The 19,912-nt window shown below is 51.0% G+C and overlaps 1 protein-coding gene across 1 annotated transcript; it reads left to right on the top strand.

The window, feature by feature from the left end:
* Positions 1 to 344: 344 nt before the first annotated feature.
* On the top strand, positions 345 to 18,983 carry MYCBPAP (MYCBP associated protein). Its single transcript, XM_037493765.2, has 19 exons — positions 345 to 476; positions 6,625 to 6,752; positions 7,291 to 7,444; positions 7,606 to 7,709; positions 8,526 to 8,709; positions 8,933 to 9,048; positions 9,514 to 9,664; positions 10,768 to 10,883; positions 10,974 to 11,089; positions 11,567 to 11,678; positions 12,179 to 12,368; positions 13,086 to 13,273; positions 14,270 to 14,416; positions 14,896 to 15,321; positions 15,684 to 15,805; positions 16,486 to 16,601; positions 17,041 to 17,186; positions 17,356 to 17,526; positions 18,818 to 18,983. The coding sequence occupies exons 1-19, from the start codon at positions 401 to 403 to the stop codon at positions 18,917 to 18,919; spliced, it is 2,865 nt and encodes a 954-aa protein (XP_037349662.1). The 5' UTR covers positions 345 to 400; the 3' UTR covers positions 18,920 to 18,983.
* The last annotated feature ends 929 nt before the right edge of the window (positions 18,984 to 19,912 follow it).

Here is a 19,912-nt window from a genome sequence, read left to right as displayed (position 1 = left end):
AGAGGGGCCCGGAGGCCGGGCCGGGGTCGCGGGCCGTCGGGGAAGAAGCAGGCGCCCCGGACGAGCCGCCTCCTGGGCTCGCGGCCTCCCGCGCGGCCGTCCGGCCGCTGACGTCACGGCGCTCGCTGGCGTCTCCTGTGACGTCACGGCCCGGGCCCGGGCGTTCTCAGGGTCAGGCGCGTGGGCGCGGCCTGATGAGGAAGCTGGCTTCCAAGCAGTCTCCGCCCAGGTTGCTCTGGGGGTGCGCGCAGGGCGCTGGTTGCTACGGACGCAGCGGCGGCCGCTGGCGGGAGGGCGCGTGCGCGGGGTCGCGGAGGGGAGGGGGCGGGGGGGCGTGTCGCACGGCCTAGTTCCCCCGGGTCCCCGAGGCGCGGGCCACGCTCACAGCCTCGGCGGCACAATGAAGTCCCTAAAGAAGGAATCCCGCTTCAAAATACCTCCAAACAGATTCTTGGAGCCCGCAGATAACTTGAAAGGTTGGCGCTGGCTGCCCTGGGCGCTCAGGAGACCCCTACAGGGCCAGGGGTTTTTGGATGGGAGTCCCCACACAGGGCCTGGAGGATGGGGGTGACATGGAGGATGGGGGTGACACCCAGGATGGAGGTAAAGACACGAGGGAATGGGGTGATGGACAAGGCGGAGACCCCCAAGGGGGTGACACAGTGCACTGGGGCACTGGTGCCTTGGGGGTGGGGATGGGATGTAGGAAGTGAGGGACTGACAGAGGCCTCAGGGGTAAGTTATTGGGGAAATGGCTTTGAGCAGGAAAGCATAGGAGACCTTGGCTTCTAACCATATCTTTGGGATGAAGAAGGCAGGAACCGTGCGTAGCCTGGAAAGGGAGCAAAAGGGCCAGAAAACGGTTTAAGATTAGAAGGGCCAGGAATTGGGGTCCTTCGGAAAAGAAAATAAGAGAGGATGCAAGAAACATGTAGAGGTGGTGAAACCAGCAACCTTGATGGGGTTCACTTAAGAGTTCTGCTGGAAAAGCCCAGAAGAAACGCCTAACTCTTAGGTTGTCGGAAAAGTCATGAAACATCTTTGCTTGAAAAACAGAAAAAAAGCATCATGACTTTTCCAACAACCTGTTAGTTCTGCTTTTTGACTACCTTTCCCATCACACACTCTTTCAGCCAGATGACACCTGTCCAGGTTATTTATTTATTTATTTATTTATTTTTTTAAATCTTTTATTTATTTATTTTTTTTTTAAGATTTATTTATTTATTTATACAAGCACTGGGTACAGTCAGAAGTGCGGGAGGGTGAGAGAATTCACCAGAGCCAGAGCCGGGAGCAGAGCAGGCAGAAGGACCGAAGTACACTGCTGAGGGGAGCAGTGGGCGGCAGGAGAGGTCTGCGCGCCATGTGGGACCCTCCTCCGGTGGCCGGGGAGCAGCCGGGGATCGAACCGGCACTGCAGAGGCTGCGAGCAGCCTTGCAACCCAGCGCTCAACCGCTGCGCCACCGGGGAGGCCCCTGTCCAGGTTATTTAACTTGGAGACATTACTAGACATGATTGCTTCCTGTTCTCTGCAGTTACACTCTGTTCGCAGGTGGGAAAGCCTCAGGGTGTCTGACAGCAGCATGGACATGTTGTCATTTGCAAAATACCCCTTCTTCTATCTTTTCTTGTGTTTTCCATTTATTGAAGATCTGCTGGTGTGTGGGCACATGGTGTCTGTATTAACTCTGCAACCCTAGCCCTTAAGAAACTCAAAAGTCTGATGAAGATATGGAGGAACCAGACAAGTAGAAATTGTGATATAGTGCCGTTAGGCGTTAAGGAGGACTCAGAGCACCTGATCCAAGCCTTAGATGGTAGAATTAGGGAGGAAAGTTTTCTGAAGAAGGTGACTTTCATGACTGATCAAAAAAAAAAAAAAAAAAAAAGAGTTCTAATCTCCAGTTCTGGGGATAGCATAAACTGAAACATGGAACCGTGAGTGTCTGTGGTATTGGTGCCCAGGCCCCAGGTGGAGAATGTGGAGGAACGGGGAGGAACCAGAGGGGGCTGCACAGGTAAAACCACCAAAGGGCTAGGTCAGAAAGTCTGGGTGTATCCTTGCAGACCCTGGGGAGATCTAACTTACCAGTCAGGGACAAAGCTCAGTGTGTGAAGAGGCTGGGCCTAGAGTCGGCAGGGGCTCTGGGAGACGTGGGCTGGGTCACTCTTGAGCATTGCTTCCTTTAATGCTTCTTCACAGTCTAAAAGTCCAATTTAAGCTGCATTGAGATGCTGTTTCATATACCTTTTAATATTTTTAGTAAAAAGAAAGAAATATCGCTGGTCTCCTTTCCCAAGGGCAGTCAAGGGCTTTCCTGGCTACTTCCTCCTGGTCATCTAGTTTCTGGAGATCTTATCAGATTTAAACTTTATGTTGTAAACAAATCAAGGAAAGAGCTTTCATTGAATATTTTTAATAAGGGGAAATTTCATTTGTTAAATAGCGATTGAGTTAAGAACATGTGCCAAGGTAAGGAGGGAAAACAAAGTGTTTAGCATGCAAGATACCTTTCCCCCCCTAAATGTCTAGGGAAAGCCTCTAAAGTAACCCCTTTCCATATAATGCAGCTAATCCACAGATATAATCTTGTATTGTGTTTCAACTCAGCCTCTGAATTGTAAGCAAAAAGGCAAGCAAATATTGTGACTGTAAACCTCTGTAGGGACCTGAGCCCTTTGACCCCCAGGTTTCTCCCTGCTCTTGCTGCTAGGGACCCCAGGATACTCCTGGCAGTACTAGTGTTGTAGAGCAACCCCGATACAAAACGGGGTGCCTGACTGTGGGTCCTCACCTGCGCGCTTAAAAGGACTTATCAATGCTCTACTGCAGGCACACGCGAAAGGTTAGTAAAAGGTTTATTTACAAGGGAAGGGGAAATAAGGAAATGTACAGCTCAGGGAGAAAAGTGGGAGACAAAGTTTTAAACGATGAGTCCTACCCAATCCGCTGATCAGGAATCCCAAAATGGCTCTCTGAGAGCTGGCCGCCAGCCAGGAGCCGTGAAGCCAAGGCCCACGTGTTTGGTTTTTATATCCAACCTGGCTGTCCAACTCCACCCTCAGGTCCCAGCCACCCTCCCTTTGGTGGTGATGGGATTTGTCTTTCCCAATGTCTTGATGGCTTTAGTCTGGAGTGGGGGTGGGGTCCACAAAGCCTGTATGGGATTAGTTTAGGACATCATTTCCCCCTAACACTAGGTCCCCCTCCCCCATCAGTGAAAGCTCAGCCTCAATAGGGACAGCCCTTCCCTTGGCTCCTAGGCACAACCCTGAGATTGGAATTTCCCAAGGAACTTTGTCAATACTAAAAAAAGAACATTTAAGTAAAACAATAAGCAGAAAACTAGAGTCCAAGTTCTTCTCTCTCCATAGCTCCCCCTTCTCCCTCTTCCAAACCCTTCCTTCCACCCTACCTGAAATCCTTTCTTCCAGCTGCCTGGCCTAACTCCATCAGGTGTCACCTGACTGCCCTGGGCAAGGGAGCTGGTTGCTTTGACCTCACAGTTGTCAGGATCAAGGAGAAATGCCAGCTGTGTGGTTACCAGGAGCCACGCTCAGCCTGGGTTTCCAGGCCAAGGAACCGGAAACCTCTGCAGGATCGGTAGTGAGGCAGGAGTGGAGTTTTCCTGAAGGCCCTGCAATGACAACCACAGATTACCCTTCCTCCCTGGTCTCCCCAACTTGCCTCTGTGGCACCCCCTTCCCCAGTCCACCTGGCTCACCCTCGTGGGATGAATCACTCTGTAATACTGCTTTCATCTATTTACTCTTTCTGGACCAAACCTACCCCTGCCGACAGAGGAACATCAGACACCTCAACCTTATTTTACAAAGCCATCACTCTCTGTTTTCTCTTTTGTCCCCAGCATCACTCCCTAGCTCTCCATCAAGCCTCTATCCCATGCTCACACACGCTCAGCCCTGCTGCTGCCTTTGTGGACACCTTTGTTTGGGGCTCCGCCTCTGCAAGGTCTTCCTGTCCTTTCAGGCCTAACAATCTTCAAAGCTGCTCTTCTGAACCTTTCCTTCGAGCCCTAACTCTGATGCCATCATCTGTTCCTCTTTGATCTGTAGCCAAACCTATTGCATGTGCCCCTAACTTAGGCCTTATGTTGTGATGGGTGTGTGTTACTGTCTGCTGCATTTTTAAGTTCCTCAAGAGAAGGAGCCATGTCTTAACTTTTTATACCATCATCTCTAGTTAATAGCACATAGAAGGGGCTTGTAAATATTCTCTGGAGTGAATTGAAGTATAAAACATATAGCTGACCCTTGAACATGGCTCGGACTAGGGGCTCCAGCCCCTTCACAGTTGAAAATCTATATGTGACTTTTGATTTCCCCAAAGCTTAACTACCAGTTGTTCCCAGGTACTTGCATGAGGATTGGTTTGAGGACCTCCCCCACAGATAACAAAACCCTTGGATGCTCAAGTTCCTTAAAGTTGACCCTCTGTATTTGAGGGTTCAGTGTCTTTGGGTTCAACCAGCATTAGAAGTTGGTTGAATTCATGAATGTAGGATCCATGGATGTGAAGGGCCAGTTGTATTTATTGAAATGAACCCACTTATAAGTGGACCTGCACAATTTAAACCCAGGTTGTTTAAAGGGAAACTATCATTTTAATGGATATTGTATTAATTAAAACATACATAAAAGCAGACCTTCAACAGGTTCCAGTTGTCTCTTGTGCTGCTGCCATCTTCAGTGACACTGTAGAAGGGATAGGAGAGCAGAAATGAAAACCTAAAGCCACAACTCTATACATGATGTTGGTGGGACCAGACCCCAGGGTCAAGCTGCCCAAATCCCGTGCTCGTGTGTCTGCAGAGGCTGCGGCTTAACCCACAGATAATCTGAGTTTCTGCTGACTGGGTTGCTGAAGGGATGGACACTGGCCGACAGGCTAACATTAACTATGTTTGGAATGACTCTGGCTTAGGTTTTCTTGCCACAGACTATGTGGGCATTTCCTGAAAGATAGTTTGGATTTGGTAACAAAAAAACCCCCTTGATGTTTGTGCCTAATAAAAATTAGGATATTGTGAGAAGCAGCAGATAAGAACAGGTTCTTTTTTAAACTCCCTGAAAGCAGGACTTGGGTTTTATTTTGGTTATTCTGTTAGGACCTGACATCAAACAATTTTGAACCAGGAGCAGCAGACAGGATGAGACCAGCCAGAGAGACCAGATGCATTTGAAACTGTTAGCCCACCTCTGTGGCAGGAAGGCGGGTGGGAGAATATTCTACTCTGCCACTCTGAGGCCTGAGCGCCAGCAAGCACGTGAGAGAAACAGACTGGGCTCTCTGCACTTTTCTCCAGTTCCACGAACCACTGTCAACTGTCATTACTGCAACAGACCCCTAAATAATGGTTCTCAGTCACGCAGCCCCAATCCTACCCTGCCCACGGGGTGAAGCTTGAAGTCCTTTCCACGGCTCACTAAGCTCTTCTTAAACTCAAGTCCCTCCCTCCCGCTTCCCTCCCCAGGTGCTGCGGCCTCCCTCCCATCTCGCTGCACTCCAGCTATTTAAAACATGTTTTGAATTCCAGGAGCACGCTCCTTTTTCTTGCCTCTAGGCCTCTTCATGTATTCCTCCTTAGAATTCCTGATCCAAAGTGCCCTTTCCCTTGAATAAGATCTCGTCACCTTTCAGCTCTCACTTTAAACATCACTTTCTTAGGAAACTCTCCTGGGCCACTCCACACACTGAGCCGTGGCCCCCAATGCTCCTGTTGTAAAATCCTGGTTCATTCTGATAGTCTTGTCTCCCATGGCATGCGATCTTTGAAGCCAGAAGCTCTAGAGACTTATAGCCCCAGAACCTAGCACATAGGAGATGCTGGAACAGTATTTAAGTGAAATAAATGGCCAGTGAGGAATGGTCTTCCCCCCTCCCCCAACAATGCATCTACATTTTAACCAGTGTCTTTTTTTTTTTTTTTAAAGATTTATTTACTTATGTATACAAGAGCTGGGGTGCCGGGTGGGGGTGAGAGGGTTCATCCCATGGCTGGCGGATAGCTTGGTAGTGCTGTCTTTAACCCCTGCGCCATAAGGGAGGGCCCATTAACCCGTGTCTTAAGAAGCCCAATACCATCACCTCGGTTGGATAAATACCAGCAATGGTGGAGACTAAGAAAGCTTCCAGTCCAGTTGTCCTGAGCACTGTGCAGCAAATCACCTAAGGAGTTAAAAAAAAAAAAAAAAAAATAGAGCTCCCAGGCTATGGCTCCATGCAGCAACCAGAAAGCTTGATTTGTACAACTCCCCCAGAAGGTTCTGAGACGACATCTAACTACTATTTGGGAACCACTGCTTTAGTTTGGCTTCCTCTTTTTACAAATGGCAAGATCAAGGCCAAGTTTGGTTAAGTGAGGTACCCAAGGTTGCCCAGTGTCGAAACCGCACAGCCTAGAACAGTGCATCTTCTGATCGCAATTCCAGCTATAAAAGCCTTAGTCACTGTGGTCAGGAGGAGTGGGTAGGGCGACTTTCAAGAGAAAACTTGTCACCCTGGCAAAGTGCTACCCAGATCACCTTGGCAACCTCCACTGTCCATTTGGTGGTCAACTCTGCCTCTTACCCTGTAGTGACTTTCTGTTTCTCTTCAGAAAAGAAACGTGCAAAGGTTCCTGAACAGGTCACACCTCCCATTCAGGAAGAACCTGAACCTGTAAGCAATGTCCTACAAGGAGATGACATTCTTGCCTTAGCCATTAAGAGTGAAGACTTGAAGAAGGTAAGGATGAAGTCCAGGGATTCCTCATGGTGGGACTTTTCCCTGCCATCCTGGGTGGTCTAGAGCTTACACCAGGCGCACAGTCTCCAGCACCTGCTTACTCGTAGGGAGGGTCTCATTCCATGGATAAATCCGTTGGACATGATTTCCTTTGCAGCTAAAGGAATTTACTATGTTCTTTTAACATTTCCCTGGAACTACAGGGAAATGAGACGGTGGTATCCTGCTTCCCATGTAGGAAAGTGCCATCTTCCCCATTTCACAGAAGGGACATGAGTTTAAGAAGCAAAATTACAGACGTGGCTGAAGCTGCTAAACGCCCCTTCTCAGTTGATTGTCTAGTGGCATAAGATGGTCTTGTTTTTTTTTCTCTGGGGCACCACCAAGTCTCATTTTTGTTACACGGGCATTTCCTCAAGGGAACATGGACGGAAGCAGGGAAACAGATCTGTCCACTTTAGGAATTCCACCAAAGAATTAGAACAAAAGAGCTGGTGGTTTTCCTCAAGTGCAATGCTCCTGTTTTGTTTCTTTTTAGCAACACATTCCTCGTCTTAAAGAAGATAAACCTGTCATTACACATAAATTTATCATCCGTAAATTCAAACCCAAGGATCCTAGGAGGACAGTCTGCCACTTAGTAGCACATCCTGCTACTCCAGATGCAGCCACAAAGCCCCTGGACTACTCTGGTATGTCTTGTCTCCACCTGGGCCTCGCTGGGCTCTGAAGTCATGGGTTAGCTGTGAGAGTTAGAAAGTAACCCCCTTGACTCATTTCCATCAGTAGCTTCAGATGGTCTTGCCCCTTTCTTTCCAACGACCACCCCCCCGCCCCGCCCTCCTGCTCCTAGGTGCTGATGACAGATTCCATGGCACTGACCAGATCCTGCCTCATCACATCTTGGGGAGTCTCCAGGACTTTAAGAGAATTGCAGTTGCTCGAGGGAACACCCAGGTTTGTTTGTACAGAGCTGCCTGGATGACAGAAGTCACTGAAATCATTTCAGGGAGTCCTTTCACTCCAGAGTCCTTTAACTCCAGGGCTGGGGTTAAAGAGGTAGTCCAGTCTCTGGAACCTGGAGTCTGAGCTGACAAGTGACCCTCCCCCCAAAATAGTCAAGCCAACCTAAGCTGGCTTCAGCCGAAGTCAGGAATCTGTTATAAGGACACAGAGATGCCTCGAGGGGGAAAGGCATGAGCTATCTGGCTCTCATTAGCCTGAACCCAGAAAGTCTCAGGCTTAAGACCCATGCTGCCTCATCGCCTCTGCCCTCTGCACACCGGCTCCCTATTCCCTTCGTCCAACCCCACCACTCTGTGGGTCCACGTCTCTCTAGGACGGTGGTTTCTTATAGCTCGAGGGCCACGTGAGGAGTCTGTCTGCTCCACTTTTCCTATAATACAGTGCTTCTCTCGCTCAGTGTCTTCACTTCCCTGGTTCCAGAAAAGACTGATGGCGCTCAGAGACCTTGGTCATAGAACAATGGCCCCATCTCTTTGCAGGGGAAGATGTCAATTAGCATCACTGTGAGGACAGACACACTGAAAGATGCTGACTCTGATCTTAGAATAAAGGTCCATTCTGGGGATTCGGACTAACAGCAGTTTCCAAGACCCCTGCGCTCTGTGATTTGTTTTCTGTCACTCGCCACCTTAGAGTCCCGACAAGGAGGGATTCATAGCAGAGTGGGAGGATTTAAGTCTTGAGAAATCTCAAGCCTGGTTCAGCCCCTTCTCACTGCCCTCCACGTACTTACCTTGTCCTTTTCAGCTGGCTGAGCTGATACACACCCCGCCCAGCCTGATGACCCTCATCTCAGCCAAAGAAGAACCAAAGCAGAAAGCACCAAAAGGAGAGAAGACACATCCCCAGGCCCCGTCTCCACAGCATAACTTTCTGAGAAACTGGCAGCACAACATAGCCCTGCGGAAGAGGCAGCAGGAGGCGCTCAGTGGTGAGTGGCGGTGGCTCTGCCGCCTCATCTGCACCAAAGCTCCGTGTCCAGAGCCTGGACTCAGGCTGATCACATTTGCACAGCCCACTCCCAAGCGCTTTGGCTCTCAAGCCTTTGCGGGTCCTGAACTCTGCCCTGTGACTTGGGCACATGGGTGCTGAGTGTCAGGGCCCCTGTTAGTTCCTATTCGATGGAGGGGCTGCATTCCTGGCTCTCTCTCTAGAACGCCTGAAGAAGCCGGTCAGCGACCTGCTCATGCACACTGGGGATACCTACAGGCAGATCCAAGAGGAGCGAGAGCTCATTGACCGAGCGCTTCCAACACAGCATGATGGGAAGGCAAGGACTGGGCTCCCAAGTGCCCTGTGAGGAGGGGTCTGGACACAGGGGTGACACAGATGGGGGACAAAAAGAGCTATCCATTGGAGAGCATTGCTGAGGCCTCAAGGCCTTCACTAGAGTATTGATCCTAGTACTGGGCCTCTGGGAACAGGCAGGTAAGCGAGTGAGCCAGTGGCATCACTGGTGGTCATTCTGAGGAGAAAGACAGCACAGGTCCTCAGTCATCAGAACAGTCTTAGTGTTGTCTCCTAAAAGCTGAGGATCCAGCTTTCTGACAACCCAGGGCACCATGTTGTGTGCTAGTATGTCAGTGTAGTACCTGCATCTTCCCTTCTTTCACGGCAGCAGTGAACCCCCCAGAGGGAGCACATGTAGTCTGTGGTACTCTTGTCTCCCAGGCTCCCAACAAGTACTGCCTAAGTTGTCCACGTGATCTGACTCACCTGTTTTTTTTCTTGCCAGGTGATTAATGAGACTATTGGGTTCTGGAGTCCACTGGAGTGTTTGGGAGATGAAATGACAGGCCTGGTCATGACAAAGACCAAAACTCAGCGCGGCCTCAGGGAACCCATCACTCACATCAGAAAGCCCAGCTCCATCCAGGAGGAGATGGGTGAGGAGTGGCTGTAATGACTTGGCAGCTTGTGATTGTCCTAAGAAACTTGGTTCTGGGGTGAGACCTATTTTTGAGGGCCATCCCACCGGCCGGTCCCTGGTCAGTAAGCTCATGACAATATGGTAGGAGGAGAGAGTGGGAGCCTAGGCCAGCTGACTCACCATCCGTTGGGCAGCCAGGGGTCTCTGGCTGTTGAGGCCCTGGAACATGGCCCATCTGATGGAGGTGTGCTGGGGGTGTAAACCCTACACTGACTTTCAAAGACAAAGAATGAAAAAAAATCTGTATTTTCATATTGCTGATGTTTCATAGTGCTTATATATTAATACAATTCCACCTGTTTCTACCTTCTTAAAGGTGCAGAACATTTAAACTATTAATACATATGCAACTTGTGTCTGGTTTGCTTGCTATTTTTTTTTTAAGATTTATTTATTTATTTATACAAGCACTGGGTACAGTCAGAAGTGCAGGAGGGTGAGAGGATTCACCAGAGACAGAGCGGGGAACAGAACAGGCAGACTGACAAAATACACTGCTGAGGGGAGCAGCGGGAGCAGCAGGAGAGGTCTGTCACACCATGTGGGACCCTCTCAGGCAGTTGGGGATCAAACCAGCACTGCAGAGGCTGCGGGTAGCTTCGCAGCCCAGTGCTCAACTGCTGTGCCACCAAGGGAGGCCCTGCTTGCTCGCTATTTCTTTTGGGCAGTATTGCTTTAAAGGCTGCCAGATCCCCTGGGTTTAGATACCAGCTATATTGGGTTTATGAACACCAGCAAGTTATTTAATCTCTCTGGGCCCTCACTTTGCCCATCTGTAAAATACTCATGGAGTAGTGAGTGGGTTGAATGAGATACCATGTGTGGTAAGAGGTTACACAATTAAAGAGCGGCTGTTGTTATTTTTATTCTAATCCAAAAATGTAATGGCTTGTAGGCTAATTCCAGACTGAGGCAATAGGGACAGGGAGGACTGGGGTCTGTAGTATTTTCACCTTTCCCAGGAATGGTGCTGGGATGGGTGTTCTCTGAGTCCTGGAGAGGAGGTGGGGAAGGGGGAGCAGCAGCTACCTGTGCTGAGGTCCCTGGCCCCGGCTCTAGGATTGCTGGCCCAGAGTGACTCCTGGTATCGCTACACCTGGGATCGGAGTCTGTTTCTCATCCACCGACGCAAGGAGCTACAGAGCATCATGGCAGAGCTGGACTTCAGCCAGCAGGTTGGCAGTGCCTCCATCTCCCAATCCAAAGCCCCTTGCAATAGCACCTGTCTCCAGCTAGCTAATCATTCCTTTCTCGGTCTCTCTGAGGATATTGATGGCTTGGAGGTGGTGGGCAAAGGACAGCCTTTCTCAACTATAGCAGTGGAAGACTATTCAGTATCCGAGAGGAACCAGGAAAACTCCCCTGAAGACTCACTGTGCCTGTGAGTCGGATCTGGGCCCTAGAGAAGGTTGGGAAGTGGGGCTTCCCCCAGCACCCACGTGATTCAAAGGCAGACTCCCTCCCTGAGATTGGGCTGCCTCCACCCCAGCATCTCTCTAGTGGCTGCCACCCCTTCCTCTAGTCCATTCTAGAACCTGTGCCAGCTTTTCTATTGCCATCTGCTCCTTTCCAGCAAACAACTCCTAATGGGGATTTCCTAGACGTTCCTTTGCTGGTAAATGACTAGCCTCACCCACTGCTGTGCACACTGAATGGCTTTGCTCATGAGTCTCTGTATTTCTAAGAACCTCCTACCTGCAGGAGTGGAGCAAGGTGGAGCTGAGCTGGACTGAGCCGATGATACTCCATTGTGGGGGGAGAGCTTGTCACCCCTCTAAAGTCCTGGCAGCCATTCCAGGACTCTGTGGGGCAAAACTCTGGCTGCCTCTGGGAAAATAGTCACTCTTTTTGCTTACAGAGACTTAATGGCCAATTATCCTGATGTGGTTCCCATGCCTATTCTTGGCCCGTCTCTGCTGTTCTGTGGGAAGCCAGCTTGCTGGATCAGAGGCAGTAATCCACAGGACAAGGTACCAGTGCCTTCACCCTCACCAACCTGCTGGAAGGGCTTCCCTCGTGGTGCAGTCACAAGAGGCTTACGTGGTCTCCTGTTTGCATTTTTATCTGGTCATGCATTTAGCATGTCTTTGAGAATGAGAACAGCAGTGCTAACTTAAGCCAAAATAAATCACAAGACAGAAAAGAGATGTCACAAGCCACCCAGTATGTTTCTACCTCACCCCTCCCCCAGCATCAAATAAGCAAAGCTTCTCAAATGGGTACTGCTTTAAGAAGGTTCTAAAATATTCTTCAGATGCAAAGGAACAGAAATGTCTGCTAGATATTAGCTTGCTGCAGTTTCTTCTTCCTGTGGATGGCAACCTCAGAGGCAGCCACTCGGGATAGTCACTACTGTTGTCTGACAGTGGCCTGGCGGGAGGCTGCTAAGCCCAGAAAAGTCCCCAGCAAATCAGGATGACTTGATCTAGGGCCTTCCTCAGAGACATTTCTGATATCCCCCCCTTCTTAGAAACATGTCGGAATTGCTGTCCGCTTGACCTTTGAAACTCTAGAAGGAGAGAAAACATCTTCGGAACTGACTGTGGTCAATAATGGCACAGTGGCCATTTGGTATGACTGGCGGCGGCAGGCCCAGCTGGACTCTTTCCAAGACATGAAGACAAACAGGATGCAGAGGTTTTATTTCGATAACCGGGGAGGTACCTACCTACTGCCTGACTTCTGCCTAGATGTCAGTGAGAAGCCAAAGTCAAGTTAATGCCCAGTTCCCGCAAGTCTGAGTCCCTCTCCCCTGCCTGGTCCTCCCATTTCTTCTGTGAAGTGTGGCATCACTTAACTGTTCATGTCTGGAACTCTTTTTTTTCTTTTTGAATTTTTAAAAAGATTTATTTATTTATGCATACAAGAGCTGGGATGTAGGCCAGAGGTGCGGGGTGGGGGGTAGGAGAGGATTCACCAGAGACAGAGTGGGGAGCAGAACAGGCAGACTGACTGAAGTACATTGCTGAGGGGAGCAGCGGGTGAGGCAGGAGAGGTCTGCTGCACCATGCGGGCAGCTCCCTGGCCGGCAGGGGATCGAACTCATGCTGCAGTCTCTGGCGATAACTTGATAGCGCTGTCTTTAACTCCTGTGCCACCAGGAAGGCTCCCATGTCTGGAACTCTTGAGAACACTGGGGTTCAGCCACCTAGAAGCACAGGTTTGGGCTAGGGAACCCAGCTATCCCTGTTTGTCTGGGACTTTCCCAGTTTTAGCCCTAAAAGTCCCATGACCCCAGTCCTGGGCAAACCAAGACAGTTTGTCGCTCTCCCTGGGACTCAGTTAACCATATATGCACTGGCGCAGGGCTCAGTTACACCTGCAGACTTGGGGCTCAGCAAGTTCCTGCTTCTTGACAACTTCTGTCTCTCCCTCAGGTGTGATTCTACCTGGAGAAACTAAAACCTTTACCTTCTTCTTCAAGTCTTTGGATGTTGGAATCTTCAGGGAGTCTTGGGAGTTTGGAACCCACCCCACCCTATTGGGAGGTGCTGTCCTGCAGGTCAACCTCCATGCAGTCTCCCTGACCCAGAATATATTCAGGGATGAAAAGAAGTCACTGAGGGTAAGGGCCCGGGCTGTTGGCCCCTATGGAGACGAGATGTTGTCCTGGCAATTCCTATTTAGCACTGCCTGCAGGGATCTTGTTTCTCCCCAAGGATTTTTCACAATCTGGCAGCTATTCCTCTTCAACAGTCACTCCCAGGGCTCTGTGATATAAAGATGGGTGGGTAGGCAAAAGAAGGGACAGCTTTCAGTTTGCCCCCGTGGCCTCCACAGCCTCACGTGCAGACCAGGTGACATTATTTATTCAAGCACAGACATAGCGCACAGCCCAGCCACCAGTCTTGTGTCCACTGCTGTCAGGTTCTATCCGCCCGAGTGGCATTTTCTTTGCAAGACTTCAGAACCAGAAAGAAGGGTCTTTCTAGTGGGTCTAGTACCCTGGAGTGAGTGTTGCGGGGGGAAGTGGGAATCTGCTGGCTCCTGGTCTGTTTCGTGCAGGGGCTGGCTGTGCCATACTTCCTGGGATTCTGAGCAGTGCTGTCCTTTATTCATTGTGACCCCCAAACACAAGCCAGCTACTTCACCTACCAGGGCTCAGCCTGTGGGGATCAGAGGTTATTTTGACGAATGTCATGTCTGGTGACTGCTGACTGAGGGACTGGCCTCCACTGTGTCTGTGACACTGACCTTATAGCCAAGACAAGTCTCAGAAGGTTCCAAGCTATGTGGCCCTGCCCCTTTCCTGTCTCCCTAACCTGAGAAATGCTGACAGTGTGGCCTCCCTGATCAATGCAGGAACAACTTCACTGGCCCCTTACAGCCTCTTGTAGGGAACAGGATAGGATGTTTGGAAAGACTCAGGGGGGATTGAGTGTGGACATCGGATGTATGTGTGTGTGTGTGTGTGTGTGTCAGAGAGAGAGAGAGAGAGAGAGTAGGAGAGCTAGGTTGGGGGTCAGAACTTGACCCATAGAAGTCACAAGTTCCCCAGGGATCTGGCTCCCCTCAGGATGCAATGCAGGTTTGAAAGCTTGGGCTGCCTTCCCTTCTCTAGAAGAAACTGGCCGCCCATGAAGCAGTCACTGTTGTGAAGAGCATGCTGCAGGAGCTGCTGCGGGGCATCCTGACCCCGGAGCGTGCACAGTCACCTGTGGATGCTTACCTGACTGAGGAGGACTTGTTCCACCACAGGAACCCACAGGTACAGGCCCAGGGCCCCTCCTGCATACCCTGCATAAGGGTAATGGCCAGCCCTCCTATGTGCCAGGACCTGCTCCTATGTGCCAGGTCCCTGACTAACTCACTTTCTCCTCACGGCAGCCCTGTGAGGTGGCTACTATTTATAGCCTCATTTTACAATGAGGGAACTGAGGCCCAGAGAGGCTAAGTAATTTGCCCAAGATCCCTTAACTAGTACATGGATGCTTGGGGCTTCACAGAACTCCTTCACTGAAACCCACTCTTACTCAGAAGCCCAAATGTGCACCAAAAAAAAAAATTTTTTTTTAAGTTAGAAATGCTCAGGTTGAAAGGGAAATGAGGATGACCTCTCTGGCCACAGCCATTCCTGCTGGCATCCTCCCTGTCTCCTCTGCCAGTGCTCTCAAGGGAACGGGAGCTGGAGCAGGCTGGCTCGGCTCTGGGTGCCCCCTGACATGTCTTCCCTTGCCTCTGCTGCAGCTGCATTACCAGCACCAAGTGGTGCAAAACCTGCACAGATTGTGGAGCCAGTACATGGTCCTGCCCCCCAAGACCGAGGAGGCCAGGCCGGGCGAAGAAGAGCATTTTGGCCCTGGGTCCTGGAGTACCAACCTCCAGCGAGCCTTTTCAGGGAAGTCCTCAATAAATGTGGAAAATTTGGGGCACTCCAGAAGCCCAGGCTTGGATTTCCAACTGCCCCGGCAGGAGACTGAGGGTCCCAGGAGCGCCCAAAATCCCTTCGTGTCCCAGAAGCCCTCCCTGGCAACCAAGGTTTCTCAACGGAAGAGCATCATGGAGGAGATCCTGGTGGAGGCGAGCCCAGATGCAGAGAGCGTCAAGAGCTCCTGGGAGCTGGATGGCCTGCCCCCTGCCCAGTGGAACCTCTGTCTGGGGGACTTCAGAAAGGTGCTTCCTCAACCCTGAAGGTCTGGAGAATGGCCTCGCTGGCCTATCCAAACCCAGGGAGGGCCCCAGCAGCCCCTCTCACCCCCATGGACAAAGAAACAAACGTTTTGCAGGCCTGGAGAAAAGAGTCTGGTGGGCTATCTCTTTTTTTCTTGGTGCCCAGGCCACTATGGAGTAGGAGGGGGTCTCCATATGTATTTCTGAGGGAGGCCCCAGGCTCCCATAGAAACACCCCAGACAGCCTTCCTGGCTGCACCCCCTTCTGGTCACCCATCTTTACCTCACCATGCCCATCCCCAGAGGACTTAGCAACTCTTGGTGTCCTGGGCAGAATAGTGCCATAGTACCCATGGCCCTTCCAGGCAGTGATGTCACTTCCTGAGGAGAGCCAGAGAGAAGACACCCTGATCAGGCTCAACAAAGCAGCCCTGGAGCTGTGCCAGGACCAGAGGCCGCTGCAGTCTGACTTCCTGTACCAGATGTGGTAGGCGGCCCCCCAACCACCCGCCTGGAGAGCTGGCCAGCCCCCCTCTGTGACTCCCCTTATGTTCAGGTTGCTGAAAGATGATGCAAAGACCCCATGCACCGGCAGCTTCTGGAGCTACCCTGTAGTCACTGGCTGGCTACTCTTTGGCAAAAAGTCACAGCTAAATAAGCACCATGTCTTTTTGTTCCCCTTTTTCTTTCCTTGTCCCTTCTCAATGAGCAGAGAAATGAAGAGAAACCAGAGGGTGGTGGGAAGAGGGCATATTCCATGAAAAGCTTCATTTCTAGGTTGTTAGCCTTCCTATAACCTGTTTAGAATTTGCTTGGATAGGCTTAGAGGGCCTTTGGTGAAGCCCTCAGGCCACATCAGGGGAGCCCCATGCTGGAAATCTTACGCAAAGTCCTGCTGTCCAGTGGGGTTGGGCCCACGGCTAGCCCTATCTTCAAGCTGGAGTTTAGACTCTCCTAGCCTTAGTTCCAGGCCACTTTTTCTTGTCTGCCACCCAAGGGGAGCTCACTCCACATATGATGCTTTCAGGGGTGCCGATGAGGGTGCTGGCTGAACAGGGGCTCAGTGGTTCCTGGCATCAGTGTCTTTGAAGGGAAGGTCTTGAGGCTCTGCAGTTTCAAGGGCAAATGAAGAGTGATGGCTTTTCTCCAATGTGTCTGGCCATCTAGTTTGCCACTGTGGTGGGATGTGATTGACAGCCTGGTGAGCCATTCCCTATGGCTGAGGGCTCTGTTGGGCCTGCCTGAGAAGGAGACCGTCTACTTGGACATGCCAGATGAACAAGGTCAGACATTGTACAGCCACATCTCCGCATGGTCTCCCTAACCCCTCAGCCATTCCTACCCCAGTGGTGGAATCTCTGTTAGGCTGGGCCCTCAGAGTAGGCCCCCTGCTGCCCTTTATTTGCTGCTAGGATTCAGGACCCACACATAACCTCAGTGATCATCTTAGTTCAGCCCCCTAGATTGTAGGGGGAGCCCTAGAGAGGTAAAATGACTTAGACAAGTCATGCTATGCGTTGGGGCGTGGCAGAGCTGGGGCTAGAACCAGGCGTCTTCCCCTGTTCCACAAGGCCACGTGCCAGAGTAGGGTTCTACACTCTCAAGTTCTCCTGAGAATGCTCTGTGGGAATTCTGTCAAAGCTGCTGGGGCTGTTGGCCCTCAGCTCAGGACCTTCTACTTTCCCGACTCTTGCCACCTTGTCGTCTGTTCACCTCTCTCAGATCACAAATCACCTCCTGTCATAGAAGTGAAGGTGACTTCTGGTAGAGTTGGGAAGGAGGACCGGAAAGGGGCAACCCAGGAAAAGAGACAACTGGGCATCAGAGACAAAGAAGATAAAAAAGGATCCAAGTTGCTAGGGAAAGAGGCATGTCAGGGTGTGGGCTGGGCCTGGGTAGGGCTGGGAGGGTAGTGGAGGGACTGCAGAAGGGGGGTGGTCACTTCAGCATCATGGCCAGCTTTCCAAGTAGCCACTCTTGAGAGAGCCCTGGACCTCCCTCCGGAGCTGCCGTGTGTGTCTTTGTGTCTCTAAGCAGGATCGTTTAAATAGCAAGAAGCACAAGGCAAAGGATGATAAGAAACCGCTGAAATCTTCAAGTCGGGACAGACTTTCCATGGACGACCCTGCCCCTGACAGCACCACCCCTTCTCAGGAGCCCATAGATCCCCTGGTCATGGAGAAATACATCCAGAGGCTGCACACTGAGGTGAGGCCAAGAGCCCAGTGCTCACACCTGCCCCGTGTGCCTTCCTCCACCCTCTCATTCATTTCATCTGTCCCTTTAGCCATTCGAACCTACCACATCTAGGATGGAAGCACAGCTGTCCTAGTGTGCAAGGCAGAACTCACAAGCCGGGCATCTAGTGTGTTAAGTGACGAGCGCCATGGAAAAGAGGGCCCAGGGGAGGGGAAGGCCTGGTGGGGCTGGGTGGACCTCATCAAGAAGGTGACTTTAAATAGAGACTTGAAGGTAGGTCAGGGTGGCCACATGCACATCTGGGGAAGAGTGCCCAAGTCTGAGGGAGCAACTGTGCAAGGAGGGGCATGGCTGAGGGCAGAAGGGTCACTGAGAGGGAGCAGGTCGCGTGGGGCTCTGTAGGGGTTATTTCTGAGAGAGGAGTATATAGGTGATGACTTAGGCTTCAGATCACTCTGGCTGTTGTTTGGAAAATAGACTTCACGGGGAACAGCAGAAGCCGCTCCCACGGCCTCTCTGCTAGGTGTGTCTTGGCAGATAGATGTGTTTCTTGGGGAGACACCAAGGAGAGTGAACCTCCAGTAAGTGAAGGGGTTTCGAAACACCAGTGAGGATGTATTCTTAAGCAGAAGTTTTGTTCTTTGTTATTTTGTGGCTTGTTTTAGAGAGAAGGTGCTCACAGACTGTGAGCCACGGTCTCCCACCCACTTGGTTTTGCACATTTGACATGTCAGGATGCCTGATGGTGATGCTGAGCCTCCGTGTGGCCAGCCAGGTAGCTGGGGTTGCATCGTGCACCGCGAATGCTCCGAATCTCATTTGATCAGAACTCCACTGGCTGCTTGGGACGTCTCTGAAATGCCTGAAGGTTGGCGGTGTCTAGGAAGTAAACTATGGCTTTTTGAATTAAGAATCAGCTTGCCAAGGCTTGTGTGTTCCAGCCCCTGGAAGACACAGTCTCAGAGACATGTCAGGATGTGGCTCTGTGATCCCGCAGGAAGGAGAGCTGTCCTCCAGGCAGCCTACGTAGAGTTGGCCCTAAAACAGCGCTGCTCCCTGGCCTCCCTGGAATCGCCTTTATCCACTCTGGACTCTAAAATGCAACCTATGGCCATTGCACACTGGTTTGAAAAATAAAACTATTTACCAGAGCAAAAGTTCTACAGAAACTCTCACCACTTTGGAGTGTCCCCTCTCCAGCTGTTCTCTCTTGGCGTCTTGGGGCCCCTTCCCAGCACAGCTGATGCAGGTACCTTTCCCAGAGGGAAACTTTGCCATGATGTTCATCCCATTCTTGCAGGTCTACGGGCTGCTGGACACACTGGTGACCGACCTGATGGTCCTGGCTGATGAACTCAGCCCCATTACAAATGTGGAAGAGCCTTTGGGTCTTTGCACCTGACTTGTGCACAAGCAGCCTTGTGGGAAACAAGTTAACAAATAGATCAATAAAGAATGTTTATGTTGCTACCACTTCTGTTATGTCTCTGTGTCTTGCATGTTGGATCTCAAAGAGGGCATTCATGGTCCTCCCATGTCCCACCTGCCCTCCCGATTCCTCTCCTCCCAGCCCCTAGAGCCATCCAACAGGACAGATACCTGGGGAGGTGACGGATGGGATGATGAGCAGAGCAAGTGGGTAACAGGGCAAGGAATGAAGCAGATGACAGTACAGAGTGCCACCCCTCTCTGTCCCTGCCTCTAGCCTTCCTTGGCCCACACTTTTGGGGTCACACTTCCTGGAGCCAGGTCTTCCTTGTGTCATCACCAAGTATGACAAAGTGTGAGACTAGGAGCACTAGATGCCATGAGGCCTGGCTCCCCCAAATCCTCCCACTTAAGATGGGTCTGTTAGGGGGACAAGGATGTCCTAAAGCTAATTCCATACAGGCTTTGTGGACTCCACCCCCACCCCAGGCCAAAGCCAAAGACACTGGGAATTCCAAATCCCATCACCACCAAAGGGAAGGTGGCTGGGACCTGAGGGTGGGATTAAGCAGCCAGGTGGATATAAAAGCCAGACACGTGGGCTTTGGGGGTCCCCCATTTTGGCTCTCCGCCAGCTCACAGCATCCGGCCAGCCCTGAGAGTGCCTTTGGGTTTCCAGGTCAGCGGATCAGGTAGGATGCATTAAAGACTTTATTTCCCTATTTTCTCCCTGAGTTGTACATTTTCCTTATTTCCATTTCCCTTGTAAATAAACCTTTTATTAACCTTTTGTGTGTGCCTGCAGTGGAGTATTCATAAGTCCCTTGTAAGCGTGTGGGTGAGGACCCAAAGCCAGGCAACCCATTCAATATTGGGGCTGCTCTATAACAGGTCCAAGCCCCTCAGAGTGGTGCTCACCACACTCTTAGACCCTAGCAGCTAGATCCTGTTGTTCTGGCCAGAGATG

The sequence above is a fragment of the Talpa occidentalis genome, unplaced genomic scaffold, assembly GCF_014898055.3.
Source record: "Talpa occidentalis isolate TD23 unplaced genomic scaffold, MPIMG_talOcc4v2.1 talOcc4.7, whole genome shotgun sequence".
In the NCBI taxonomy this organism is placed as follows: domain Eukaryota; kingdom Metazoa; phylum Chordata; class Mammalia; order Eulipotyphla; family Talpidae; genus Talpa; species Talpa occidentalis.
The sequence above is the reverse complement of the archived record's forward strand: the minus strand, read 5'-3'. Positions and strand labels throughout refer to the sequence as shown.